This window comes from Cebidichthys violaceus, unplaced genomic scaffold, assembly GCF_023349555.1.
Source record: "Cebidichthys violaceus isolate CVI_PGR_0920_01 unplaced genomic scaffold, fCebVio1.0.p SCAF_16, whole genome shotgun sequence".
In the NCBI taxonomy this organism is placed as follows: domain Eukaryota; kingdom Metazoa; phylum Chordata; class Actinopteri; order Perciformes; family Stichaeidae; genus Cebidichthys; species Cebidichthys violaceus.
Genome location: NW_027176329.1, coordinates 14,216,723 through 14,231,115, shown reverse-complemented (window position 1 = coordinate 14,231,115; position 14,393 = coordinate 14,216,723). Strand labels below are relative to the sequence as shown.

General features: G+C 38.7%; 4 gene segments (V, D, J or C); 2 read left to right on the top strand and 2 right to left on the bottom strand.

Annotated features, from left to right (window-relative positions):
• Positions 1-719: 719 nt before the first annotated feature.
• LOC137872447 (immunoglobulin kappa variable 6D-21-like) lies at positions 720-1,462 on the bottom strand. The segment is given in 2 exon segments: positions 720-1,202; positions 1,402-1,462. Coding segments are annotated over 2 exon segments (360 nt in total).
• A 4,330-nt stretch (positions 1,463-5,792) lies between these two features.
• On the top strand, positions 5,793-7,537 carry LOC137872971 (Ig kappa-b4 chain C region-like). The segment is given in 3 exon segments: positions 5,793-5,801; positions 6,110-6,185; positions 6,997-7,537. Coding segments are annotated over 3 exon segments (417 nt in total).
• A 1,609-nt stretch (positions 7,538-9,146) lies between these two features.
• On the bottom strand, positions 9,147-10,592 carry LOC137872446 (Ig kappa chain V region K16-167-like). The segment is given in 2 exon segments: positions 9,147-10,193; positions 10,301-10,592. Coding segments are annotated over 2 exon segments (381 nt in total).
• A 481-nt stretch (positions 10,593-11,073) lies between these two features.
• On the top strand, positions 11,074-12,199 carry LOC137872445 (Ig kappa-b4 chain C region-like). The segment is given in 2 exon segments: positions 11,074-11,105; positions 11,610-12,199. A coding segment is annotated over 1 exon segment (261 nt).
• Positions 12,200-14,393: the final 2,194 nt, after the last annotated feature.

Here is a 14,393-nt window from a genome sequence, read left to right as displayed (position 1 = left end):
ATTACATGGAAATGTCTAAAGATATATTATAATATTAATATAATGTTGTTTTTGATACTTTTTTTATTTAGAAAAAACAAACAGATAGTCATTACTTTAAGTTAATGTGACCCAGACATGATAGAAGTAAATTCCTCCTTTAATTCAGGTTCCCTCAAGCTTTTGTGACGTCTGAATCTGCTTCATTACACTATTTGCTAATTTATATTTTCATAACAAAGCTGATTTTTATTATATTTAAAAGAAAATCAGCTAAACTGTATATATCTCACCAATAAAGTGTGTCATTAGTATAGAAACACGGTGTGTGAAGTGTTCAGCAAGTATGAAGAATCTGAATGAACTACAAGTTTAAATTAAATCTGAATAATGATATAATAATGATATATATATGATAAGGATATCTTCATCATATTATATCATTATAGTATCAGCAGTGTCATCAAAATATAACATTTAAGTGTTTTACTATGAACACAAGGTCATTCAAACACACAATGTGTTTAGGTTTGTTGAAAACTTAACAGGTTGACTTGAATATTAACCAAATTTTAAATTAAATTTCAATTACTTGAAAAATAATCCTTGAAAACACATAAAAAAAAATAATGTTTTTCAGAGGAAAATTTCTAGTGTTCATGTTACCTTTATTAACTTCTCTACTTTTCCACTCATCTTTGATGAGACTTTAAATATATTATTATTATTAATAGATTAATTCCCTATTTCAACAAAATTACCGTTATTATTTATTGTTGTATAAATAGTATTTCCTGACATGTATCTACTAAATCGATTTCATTGTTGGTCAAACTTAAAGTGTCTGTATTTCTGTGCAGCTGTTGAGTCAGATCAGTTCCTCTTCAGCTGAGGAGGTTTTTGTACGACGGTGTATCACTGTGTGAACGGGAAGCTGTTATGCTGCTGACAATAATAATCTCCTGCATCTTCAGTCTGAACTCCACTGATGGTCAAAGTGAAGTCAGTTCCAGATCCACTTCCACTGAAACGATCTGAAACTCCAGACTGACGAGTTGTAGCATAAGAAATCAGGAGTTTAGGAGATTCTCCTGATTTCTGAAGGTACCAGTGAAGGTAGCTACTAACACTTGTACTGGCTTTACATCTGATGGAGACAGTCTGTCCTGGAACAACAGACTGAGATCCAGGAGACTGAGTCAGGATGATTTCTCCTGATGAATCTGGAAAACATGAAAAAGAGCAGAAGGGTTATTGAGACAAATCCAGTTTGGAGAAAGATGATCAACATCCAAACAGAAGAGTCTCATTTCTTCAACATGGAGAACAGATGGAAGAAGGTAAATGCTTCTTTTTTCACTGTTTCTCCACCACAGCAGAACATCATTGTGGTGAAGCAACGTTTTCAGAAGAGAGTCTCACCCTGAACAAGGAGCCCCAGGGTGGTCAGCAGTAGAGTCAGTGACATCATCATCGTGCTGCCGGCGTGTCAGTGTCTCTGAAAGGCCTGGACAGCCACTGATCAACACTGGCCTCTTAACGGCTGGGAGCAGAGAGGCAGGACACATATGCAAACACTCAGAGTCAGTGAAGTGTAGCTGTCCTCAACACATCATCATGTTTCCTCCTCACTGATGACAGCTTTGATCTACACATTTACATATTTACATGTGGAGGACATTGAATGGTCTGGTAGTGAACTGATCCAGTGACTTGTGGACAGTTTTGTTCCATCTTTCCAGTTTGGTATTATGGTCTTTTTGGACAGTGATGAGTGATATCAATATTAATGTGGGTTTGACATGTTTATCTGTTTGTAATATGGAGATTTCACCAAGTAAAGCTGTGATGAAGCTTTAAGGAAGGCAGAAGTTGAAGATCTCAGATCGTTTGTTTGAGAAACTCAACCAGAAGTTTTGGAAATGTGGACAGAACCAGAAAACATGGAAGTCATCTTCAGTTCTAGACGGTGGACAGAAGCCTCCTCTCTGCTTTAAGTTTTCAAATGATTCATCCTCAGCGATAGACGTCCTATTAAAGCCGTACGCTATTGTTTGGTATTTTCAATTACTTTAAAAACACAGAGTCAGTGAACTGTAGCTGTCTTCAACACATCATGATGTTTCCTCCTCACTGGCTATTTAAATCATGACACCAATGGTGGGCCATCAGGGCCAGCAAGGCCTTCTCTGCTGGCCTAGACACTGACAGAATTATTTTTCATAAATACACTACATGTATTCTACATATTTTTCCCTTTAGCTTATTATCTCATTGCATACAGTAGCTGTCTTCCTCAGTTGCGATGCTTTGAGCACAGCTTGTTTTAAGTAGAGCTTTTATCCAATCAGATTTCACCTCTATGTTGTCTCTAAGTAAAAAAAATCTGCCCGGAGGCCTTCAGAATTACAAGTGAATCTCTTTGCAGTTCAAGTAAATGGGGACGATATTGTTATCGTCATAGTCTTCAACCAATCACATTTTTAGTTTGACATGTTGGCCGTATTCTTTCACATGCCAGAGCCTTCTAGCTGGCCTACAAGTACGTCATCATTAACGTGCGGCTTCATTGGTCAGTGGAGTAGCGTGACTGTTGTGAAAATAGCTAGCAGGACTTTGTAGTAAAAAGAGTTAAAGTTTAAAGATATGCAAGAAGTTTTTACGTGACATTACATTTTTAACGTTTTCCCATGTTTGGCGGTGACAATCCCAAACTCTACTGTCTCTGTCGAGCGGACATTTTCAGCCCTCAAACCAGGGACGTGAGGTCAGGGGAGGTCATCATGACAAGTAAAAAACAAATAATGCTAAAATAAAATAAATATTAATATTTCCAGACTGATCTGTGATATAAATGTAATTTCTGTATGATTACAATCATTTCCAGCATTTTTATAATCAAAATCGCTGAATTAGCGCATGTCCTGTTCAAACAGAGGAGACACGTGAGGTGAGGCAGCGACGAGCTGAGCCTCACCTCAGATTGTGAATCACTCACTAACTGGGTTGAGTGCCTTTTGCTTTCTCATTGTTTGTCACCACTGTAATATTTGTAGACACTTTTATTATATGTCCTTTCTTTACATAGAATAGGTACTGTATTTCACGTCTATGTAGAACATATTTAGTGTTGCTGATCTGACATTAAACCGCTGTGAAAAAGCACAGAGTGACAAACAGTACCTCTGCCTCAATGAAGAGGGCGAGTGAGAGCCCACGGGTCGGGTTGATGCTTGTTCTGTCGTTGCTCTTCTTCTACGCTTCTCTTCTTCTTTTTATATTTTGCTTTGACCACAAAAATGTAAGATTATATATCCAAGCTTTAAAATGTCTAAAAAAACAAGGAAATATGAACAAATCAACAGCAATTCAACGTCGGACAGGTAAAGTAACCTTTTATGTGTTTGTTGTTCTCTTTATACATCCGTGGTTGCTACGCAGATTATCGCGGAATCTCACAATTTTCGCGGGTGGTGCCCGCGAGCGCTCCGCTTCTGAAACGCTCCCGGTGGAATCTAATATGTACCTTACCTATGTGTGTGTAAATAATGCTGATATGAAAAACAACCAGTAGTCAACGTGCAAGCTGCTAATTGAATGGTGATTTAAGCTTCTCTATTGGGTTCATATATTTGTAAATCTGACTTATGTAGAGTCAGAGCCTCACCAGACACGAACCTCACCGCACGTCACTGACTCAAACGCATTCAAATGTATTCAAGAAATACAACTGGGGAGACTCGACTGTCATCACTGGCGTCCATGAATCGGGAAGGACCTCGTGCTGGAACTAAACTGCACGGATGTACTGAACAACCGTGGTATTAAACTCTTTGTAAACAAAGAAAGGAGGATATACTTTGTCTTTAAATAGTGAACAGCAGCTTTGGTAAGTGAACTGCTTTTCTTTTTTTACATCTGCAGTAGCGTTACTACTGTGTTAATTTGTGTATGGTGTCGTTTTTATGATATGGTTAATATTGTTCCCTCTGATGTGAATAATATGTGAATGGCCCGTGTTCTTGAGTGTGTGGTGGAATGTGTGTTTTAGCGCCGCAGTGTTGCTGGAATGTGCAGAGAACTGTTGAATCGTGTTATTTGGGTTTTATGTTTTTCTACCTGCTTTGTTGTCATGTAAATATATGTGACTGGTTCTTGTCAGTTGGTTCTTGTCATTGTGTTAATTACATTGATTTTGACTTATGCATTGCCCGTTAATAACGAAGCATCCCGTCATGCTGGAGTCATAATGAGGTTATTTGGAAGTGGTTCAACTGTAGCAGGACAGCATTGAAGGCTCAGGTATAAAATACACGGCCCTCCACTGGGTACTTCCCAGAAAATTAATATAAGTCATTGTATTGTTGTGAGAAGTCATACCATCTTGAATGTGTGTGTGTGTGTGTGTGTGTGTGTGTGTGTGTGTGTGTGTGTGTGTGTGTGTGTGTGTGTGTGTGTGTGTGTGTGTGTGTGTGTGTCTTCAGTGAAGTGTATCAGTCTCTGCAGTAGCTTCCAGCTGCAGCAGTCAGTTCAGTTTCTGTTCTGTTTGACTGAGGGAGGTTTTTGTACGACGCTTTTTCACTGTGTGAACACAGCTTGACTATTGATGTAATGATAACTCTGACAGTAGTAAACTGCTGCATCTTCAGTCTGAACTCCACTGATGGTCAGAGTGAAGTCAGAGTTTGATCCACTGCCTGTAAAACGACCTGGAATCCCTGATTGTCGAGTGCTAGCATCGTAAATGAGCAGTTTAGGAGTTTCTCCATCTCTCTGTTGGTACCAGGCTAAATGGTGATTTGAGCTATAAACATAAACATTCTGACTGGTCCTACATGTGATGGAGACGGAGCCTCCCAGAGCAGAGCTCACTGCTCCAGGCTGAGTCACTGTGACCTGTCCTCTGGACTCTGAGGACACAGAGACAAAAACATACAGCAGCGTCACGGTTTAGTCGGCTTCATTTCAGAGGGACGGATGTTCACAGAGGAGAGGAGTTTGATTCTCTGGACTTTACCTGTGAAGCAGCAGCAGAGGAGAGTCCAGATGAGGACGGAGATCAAAGTCATGTTTTTGATGAGGACGATTTCTGTGTCTTCTGTTGTGATGAAGGACAGCTGTCAGTCATCCAGTGTTCAACTCTCAGGACTATAAAGTCTCCCAGAGCACTGGAGCATGGTGCTGCTGATGCAAAGTGGCTCTCTATGGAAATGCTCTGACTGACTCCAACAGGGACTTGGATTACTGTGATGATGCTGTTTATCAATGGATCCATCACTTTATCAGAGTATTGATCAGGAATGTGTCAGTGCTCATTTATTAGAGTCTTTGGTTTGAGTTTGATGGAAACATTTTCTTCTGGAACGTTTTGTAAAATCTCCCTAATTCACTACAACACAAATCATCATCACTGTGGGACGCATTTAAACAAACATATTTTTATTTATTTATCATAGTATAAAATAAACATGAGTTTATGATAATCATTTACATTTGGCAGGATTTGTTGGAGAGTTTTTCTTTAGGAATATCTTGATCAATCATCACTTTGTTTAACTGAAAGACAAGTTAAAATTGCTCATAGAGGTCTAACATTTCACAAATATAATATTAAATACATATGTATCATTTCTTAAACAGTTTTAATCATTTTAACCAGTTATTACATAAACTGGGTAAACTGTGAATGTGTTTGTTGAGTTTGTTTGTGTCAAAGTCAGAGAGCCGTGTCTCTCTACAGTGAGAGGTTTTTGTACGGTGGCTCAATGACTTTGTATCACTGTGGTGGACTTTTGGTGGAGGAACCAGACTGGATGTTGGAAGTAAGTCAAATATTTAAATTTTTTAATATTTCAGGAGTAATTTGTCTTTGTATTCTTTTACATTCAACAGACTCAGAAAAGTAGTTTTCTTTCCACCATCATGAATGACTTTTTCAGCAAATATTTTGCACTAAGAAACAAAGTTCACTTCAGCAACAGAAATTGAAAAACTCATTGTTAAGAAAGTAAAACATTTAATTACAGGATAATCATTACTTCCATTTAAAATGGTAAAATTTCATCTTGAGGGTTTTTAGTTTTAGTTCAGTGTGTCAAAGTCAGAGAGCCGTGTCTCTCTACAGTGAGAGGTTTTTGTACGGCGGCTCAATGACTTTGTATCACTGTGGTTGACTTTTGGTGGAGGAACCAGACTGGATGTTGGAAGTAAGTTTTTGCTAATACTGAATGAATTATTCTAAAGTAATGTTTTAAATGTAGGTTTTGATGTTTGAGGCAGATGAATATATCTTGTTTTAATCGTACACTTTTAGGATTAATGGTTTTATTTCTCCTCCTTTATCATGGAGACTAACTCAGAGCAGCTTTACTAAACATTTATTTACTCATTCCTCTCCAACTGAAACTCAAACAACTTGAAATGTAAAAAAAGATAAATTTTCTACAAATGTTTTAAAAGTTATTTTTTTACTTCAACCTCAATTAAAACAAGTTCAGAATCAGAATGATTCAAGTATAATTGAACAGAGTGAAGATAAAGATTGGTATTTTAAAATGTGTAAAATCTCTTCATTGTGTCAAATATTATTTCAAAATGTTTAAATCTTTGAACAGTTTTTAATGATGACTGACATCCACATGAAGAATGTTTGATTGTAGTCAGTTCATTTTCTGTACTTGTAAATCTTTCCACTAAATATTTTAAAGTAATGTTTGATTGAGGTTTTTGATGATGACGCTTTAATATTTGACCACATATTGATGTTTTATCTCCAGTGTAGTTTGATGTATTTCAGCTCATTCTGTATGATGATTCTCTCTGTGCTGATATGCATGAGAGGCTTCTTAAAGGAAGTGAAACAATGTGTGAGTGAGTGACTGGTGGAGCAGAAAGAACATCTGACAGAAACTCCTTAAAGGAGAAAATCAACTCTCTCACAGTAAAGGTGTCCAAGTGTCTGGTGTTTGATTGACAGCTGTGTGGTCCCTGTCCTCTAAGCTGATTGGTGTCTCCTAGGTGATGTCCGTCCCACCCTGACGGTGCTGCCCCCCTCCAGTGAGGAGCTGCAGCAGGGGAAGGCCACGCTCATGTGCCTGGCCAACAAGGGCTTCCCCTCAGACTGGAGTCTGGCCTGGAAGGTGGACGACAGCAGCAGCAGCAGCAGCAGCTGGGAGGAGAGCAGGAGCCCCGGGGTGCTGGAGAAGGACGGCCGCTACAGCTGGAGCAGCACCCTGAGGCTCCCTGCAGACCAGTGGAGGAAGGTGGGCTCTGTGACCTGTGAGGCCACCCAGGGCTCCCAGACTCCTCTCTCAGAGACACTGAGGAGAGACCAGTGTTCCCAGTCCTGACCTGACTCACTGGACTCTGATACTGGTTTCACTCTGATACTCTCAGTCTGGTCTCTCTCTCTCTCTCTCTCTCTCTCTCTCTCTCTCTCTCTCTCTCTCTCTCTCTCTCTCTCTCTGTCGCTCATTAAATGTTTCAACATAATGGTTTCTTGCTTTTCATATTGTTTGTTTTAATTGTACAAAACAATAAAAATGTCATCAAATAGTCATTTCTTTGTGCTTTTTATTAATAGAGCAGACTTGACTTATTTCTTTGACATATATTTTCTCTCAGGAATACGAATTCCAATAAAGCATGAAGACTTAATAATAACAACAATATCCTTATTTTCTATTCACTTCTTCTTACTTTAAGGGTCAAATGTTCTCCATGGTTGTTTCAGGTTTGTTTTGTTATGAATTAACTTTGGTAACAACACACATCATTAAAAGCATTGTTATAGAAAATATTTACATTTCCTCACATCACTGAAGTCTGCTCTTTATTATGACTCATGTGTTGTAAGAATTGAACTTAAATGGTTTTATTTTTGTAATTTCTGAATACATTTTAAAAATTGAATTAGAAATAGAAAGCAGGATATCATCAGTATCAAATGAAAGAGAATTTATTCAAAAAATATTTTAATGAAAGAGATGACAACACAGTCTCTGTGTGTGAAAAAGATCCATGAAAACACAGGAGACTGGGTTGATCACTGGGTCAGATCACCAATATTTCATAACTTTAGGTGATGATTTTTAGAAGAACTACAGGGATCATGTTCACGTCACATCTGATAATTGTCTCAGTGCAGCCTAACGGTGTTTAGCTGTGGTATCCTAAAGCAGTAGAGGCTGGTTTTAAAGGATGAAAGGAAGCCATTGGAAAAGAAGCTGTGAGTTTGTCCTCCATGTTCTCTTTACATCTGTCCTGCTATGATCAGAGATTGTTGCTTTTACATCACTAAAGACTTCAAAGTGCTTTTGTGGCTGTGGCTTCAAAACTTTGGAAGTGTTAGACTAAAGATTTGAGGAAGTTGTGGTAGAAAGCAGCTAAAGACACATGTTGAGAGGGACGTTTCTTCTTTTGGTGCGTTCTTACATTGTGTCTGTATTGAATGTGTTTTGCTTTTACATGTCATAATCTGCCATGCTCCATGTTCTTCCTTTGTTTCATTCATATCATCCATGTTTAGTATTTCACCTCTCCTATCGTTTCAGATCACTTCACTTCCTGCCTTTGTATTTTTTCCCGCCAGTTTTGATTATTGGCCCCGCCCTGATTAGTTTAACCCCTCGTTAGCCCTGCACCCACCAGACCTCCTGCTCACCTGTTCCCACTTCCTCATTAGTCATTCGCCGTTCATACCAGCCCAGTTCCTTTGTTCCTTGTTAGTCTTTGTTGTATCATTCGTTTGGAGTTTTGCTGCTTGTTTCCCACCTGCTATTTCTGTCCTTCCTTTTGGACTCCATGGCAGCAGCTCAATAGTCAAAAAATGTACATCCTATGTTTTTTCGAAACCACTTTTCGGTTGATGGAAAATGTCACAAAGTTATTGAAAGAGATGAAAGAGATGAAAAAGCAACCACAGTGCAAATAAAATCTAACTACACCTTCACTCTGCTCCAGTGGATTCATATTTTGTTTTTGAGCAACTTTATTTATGAAACCTAAAAAATGTGTAGAGTGACAAATCTGAATGTTGTAGAATTCAACTAAGGATTCCTGTCCAAAATAGAATTCCTCCTCCTAAAGGGATGTTTTCTATCTATCCATAAAGTACAATTCAACAGTAACAGCTGATGTTATTGACGGCTGAATGGAGCATTTCGGTAAATGTTGCTGCCGTAGTGGAAATGTGGGACGTTATTATCTCCTTTCCTTTGGTAAATCATGATGGTCCAGTGTTTTCTATGCTGAAGGAAATAAGAAAGGAAACATTGAAGCACAGTTCCTCAGCATTTAGAGAGTTAGACCTGCTTTTATCATGGCTGTCACTTTGAGAATCCAGGTTTATTTCACTCAATTAAGAACCTTCCTGACCAACAGAGACTGTTAAATAGCAGACCATGCCTGTAAGCCATTTCAAATAAAGCATTGAATTGTTCCATCTTCCTCCTCATCTGATCTGTGTTGGGTCCTTATCCTGCTACCTGTTCTACAAATCATAACATTATCTTTTAATAAAAAGTTCAAATGTAGTCTGGTCTAAGACAGTGCTACATATGAAGCTTTTCTTGATTACTTTCTGACAAAAAAGATTGAAAGGGTTCATTATGAAATGCAGAGTCAAGTGGAGATAAGACATCTTCATGTTTAAAAAGTGTTTTGTAATGTCGGTAAATATGCTGTTAGAGATAGAGGAGGTGAAGAAAAGTAATCTTACCAACTAAATGTTTGTGTGTGTGTGTGTGTGTGTGTGTGTGTGTGTGTGTGTGTGTGTGTGTGTGTGTCTTCAGTGAAGTGTATCAGTCTCTGCAGTAGCTTCCAGCTGCAGCAGTCAGTTCAGTTTCTGTTCTGTTTGACTGAGGGAGGTTTTTGTACGACGCTTTTTCACTGTGTGAACACATGCTGACTGTTGATCTCATGAACACTCTGACAGTAGTAAACTGCTGCATCTTCAGTCTGGACTCCACTGATGGTCAGAGTGAAGTCAGAGTTTGATCCACTGCCTGTAAAACGATCTGGAATCCCTGATTGTCGAGTGCTAGCATAGTAAATGAGCAGTTTAGGAGATTCTCCATCTCTCTGTTGGTACCAGGCTAAGTTGTGGTCGCCATCGTCATAAACATCCTGACTGGTCCTACATGTGATGGAGACGGAGCCTCCCAGAGCAGAGCTCACTGCTCCAGGCTGAGTCACTGTGACCTGTCCTCTGGACTCTGAGGACACAGAGACAAAAACATAAAGCAGCGTCACGGTTTAGTCGGCTTCATTTCAGAGGGACGGATGTTCACAGAGGAGAGGAGTTTGATTCTCTGGACTTTACCTGTGAAGCAGCAGCAGAGGAGAGTCCAGATGAGGACGGAGATCAAAGTCATGTTTTTGATGAGGACGATTTCTGTGTCTTCTGTTGTGATGAAGGACAGCTGTCAGTCATCCAGTGTTCAACTCTCAGGACTATAAACTCTCCCAGAGCACTGGAGCATGGTGCTGCTGATGCAAAGTGGCTCTCTATGGAAATGCTCTGACTGACTCCAACAGGGACTTGGATTACTGTGATGATGCTGTTTATCAATGGATCCATCACTTTATCAGAGTATTGATCAGGAATGTGTCAGTGCTCATTTATCAGAGTCTTTGGTTTGAGTTTGATGGAAACATTTTCTTCTGGAACGTTTTGTAAAATCTCCCTAATTCACTACAACACAATTCAACATCACTGTGGGACGAATTTAAACAAACATATTTTTATTTATTTATCATAATATAAAATAAACATGAGTTTATGATAATTATTTATATTTGGCAGGATTTGTTGGACAGTATTTCTTTAGGAATATCTTGATCAATCATCACTTTGTTTAACTGAAAGACAAGTTAAAATTGCTCATAGATGTTTAACATTTCACAAATATAATATTAAATACATATGTATCATTTCTGAAACAGTTTTAAACATTTTAACCAGTTATCACATAAACTGGGTAAACTGTGAATGTGTTTGTTGAGTTTGTTTGTGTCAAAGTCAGAGAGCCGTGTCTCTCTACAGTGAGAGGTTTTTGTACGGCGGCTCAATGACTTTGTATCACTGTGGTTGACTTTTGGTGGAGGAACCAGACTGAACGTTAACTGTAAGTACAATTGACTCCCTTAATAACCTACATTATACATGTATTATGTTTCAATGTCATAGCTGTAAAGCTTACTATAATATTTTTCTCTGATATTTAAAATGTAATATATTTGTAACAATTCTTGAAGTCTTCAGTGTCGATAGCTCGATGAAAATCAACTCCAATGAATAATCTTGTTGCAACAAACATTTTACTTTAATTTCATTCATTATAATAATTTCACTGTAACTACTCTACATTAATTTTCACTATGAAAATATTTTTAAAGATAAAGTTTTGATATTACAGCTAAAGAATGACTTTTATTCATGTTTTATTCAGTGTTTATCTTTAGTACTGAAACCTGTCTGTTGTCATGGTTCAGCAGTGATGCCTGTCTGTTGCTGTGGTTACTGAGCTCAGAGAGAGAAGTGAAACGTTTGAGATCAGTTTGATCCAATCTGAGGAAGACCAACAGAAGTAGTAGCCTCATATGAACTTCATGAATCTCTCTCTCTGCAGTGGGTCGAGTCGTCCCCACCCTGACGGTGCTGCCCCCCTCCAGTGAGGAGCTGCAGCAGGGGAAGGCCACGCTCATGTGCCTGGCCAACAAGGGCTTCCCCTCAGACTGGAGTCTGGCCTGGAAGGTGGACGACAGCAGCAGCAGCAGCAGCAGCTGGGAGGAGAGCAGGAGCCCCGGGGTGCTGGAGAAGGACGGCCGCTACAGCTGGAGCAGCACCCTGAGGCTCCCTGCAGACCAGTGGAGGAAGGTGGGCTCTGTGACCTGTGAGGCCACCCAGGGCTCCCAGGCTCCTCTCTCAGAGACACTGAGGAGAGACCAGTGTTCCCAGTCCTGACCTGACTCACTGGACTCTGATACTGGTTTCACTCTGATACTCTCAGTCTGCTCTCTCTCTCTCTCTCTCTCTCTCTCTCTCTCTCTCTCTCTCTCTCTCTCTCTCTCTCTCTCTCTCTCTCTCTCTCTCTCTCTCTCTCTCTCTCTCTCTCTCTCTCTCTCTGTCGCTCATTAAATGTTTCAACATAATGGTTTCTTGCTTTTCATATTGTTTGTTTTAATTGTACAAAACAATAAAAATGTCATCATATAGTAATTTCTTTGTGCTTTTTATTAATAGAGCAGACTTGACTTATTTCTTTGACATATATTTTCTCTCAGGAATACTAATTACAATAAAGCATGAAGACTTAATAATAACAACAATATCCTTATTTTCTATTCACTTCTTACTTTAAGGGTCAAATGTTCTCCATGGTTGTTTCAGGTTTGTTTTGTTATGAATTAACTTTGGTAACAACACACATCATTAAAAGTATTGTTATGGAAAATAACTACATTTCCTCACACCAATGAATTCTACTCTTTATTATGACTCATGTGTTGTAAGAATTGAACTTAATTGTTTTTATTTTTGTAATTTTTGAATACATTTTAAAAATTGAATTAGAAATAGAAAGCAGGATATCATCAGTATCAAATGAAAGAGAATTTATTCAAAAGATGTTTTAATGAAAGAGATGACAACACAGTCTCTGTGTGTGAAAAAGATCCATGAAAACACAGGAGACTGGGTTGATCACTGGGTCAGATCACCAATATTTCATAACTTTAGGTGATGATTTTTAGAAGAACTATAGGGATCATGTTCACGTCACATCTGATAATTGTCTCAGTGCAGCCTAACGGTGTTTAGCTGTGGTATCCTAAAGCAGTAGATGCTGGTTTTAAAGGATGAAAGGAAGCCATTGGAAAAGAAGCTGTGAGTTTGTCCTCCATGTTCTCTTTACATCTGTCCTGCTATGATCAGAGATTGTTGCTTTTACATCACTAAAGACTTCAAAGTGCTTTTGTGGCTGTGGCTTCAAAACTTTGGAAGTGTTAGACTAAAGATTTGAGGAAGTTGTGGTAGAAAGCAGCTAAAGACACATGTTGAGAGGGACGTTTCTTCTTTTGGTGCGTTCTTACATTGTGTCTGTATTGAATGTGTTTTGCTTTTACATGTCATAATCTGCCATGCTCCATGTTCTTCCTTTGTTTCATTCATATCATCCATGTTTAGTATTTCACCTCTCCTATCGTTTCAGATCACTTCACTTCCTGCCTTTGTATTTTTTCCCGCCAGTTTTGATTATTGGCCCCGCCCTGATTAGTTTAACCCCTCGTTAGCCCTGCACCCACCAGACCTCCTGCTCACCTGTTCCCACTTCCTCATTAGTCATTCGCCGTTCATACCAGCCCAGTTCCTTTGTTCCTTGTTAGTCTTTGTTGTATCATTCGTTTGGAGTTTTGCTGCTTGTTTCCCACCTGCTATTTCTGTCCTTCCTTTTGGACTCCATGGCAGCAGCTCAATAGTCAAAAAATGTACATCCTATGTTTTTTCTAAACCACTTTTACGTTGATGGAAAATGTGACAAAGTTATTGAAAGAGGTGAAAGAGATGAAAAAGCAACAACAGTGCAAATAAAGTCTAACTACACCTTCACTCTGCTCCAGTGGATTCATATTTAGTTTTTGAGCAACTTTATTTATGAAACCTAAAAAATGTGTAGAGTGACAAATCTGAATGTTGTAGAATTCAACTAAGGATTCCTGTCCAAAATAGAATTCCTCCTCCTAAAGGGATGTTTTCTATCTATCCATAAAGTACAATTCAACAGTAACAGCTGATGTTATTGACGGCTGAATGGAGCATTTCGGTAAATGTTGCTGCCGTAGTGGAAATGTGGGACGTTATTATCTCCTTTCCTTTGGTAAATCATGATGGTCCAGTGTTTTCTATGCTGAAGGAAATAAGAAAGGAAACATTGAAGCACAGTTCCTCAGCATTTAGAGAGTTAGACCTGCTTTTATCATGGCTGTCACTTTGAGAATCCAGGTTTATTTCACTCAATTAAGAACCTTCCTGACCAACAGAGACTGTTAAATAGCAGACCATGCCTGTAAGCCATTTCAAATAAAGCATTGAATTGTTCCATCTTCCTCCTCATCTGATCTGTGTTGGGTCCTTATCCTGCTACCTGTTCTACAAATCATAACATTATCTTTTAATAAAAAGTTCAAATGTAGTCTGGTCTAAGACAGTGCTACATATGAAGCTTTTCTTGATTACTTTCTGACAAAAAAGATTGAAAGGGTTCATTATGAAATGCAGAGTCAAGTGGAGATAAGACATCTTCATGTTTAAAAAGTGTTTTGTAATGTCGGTAAATATGCTGTTAGAGATAGAGGAGGTGAAGAAAAGTAATCTTACCAACTAAATGTTTGTGTGTGTGTGTGTGTGTGTGTGT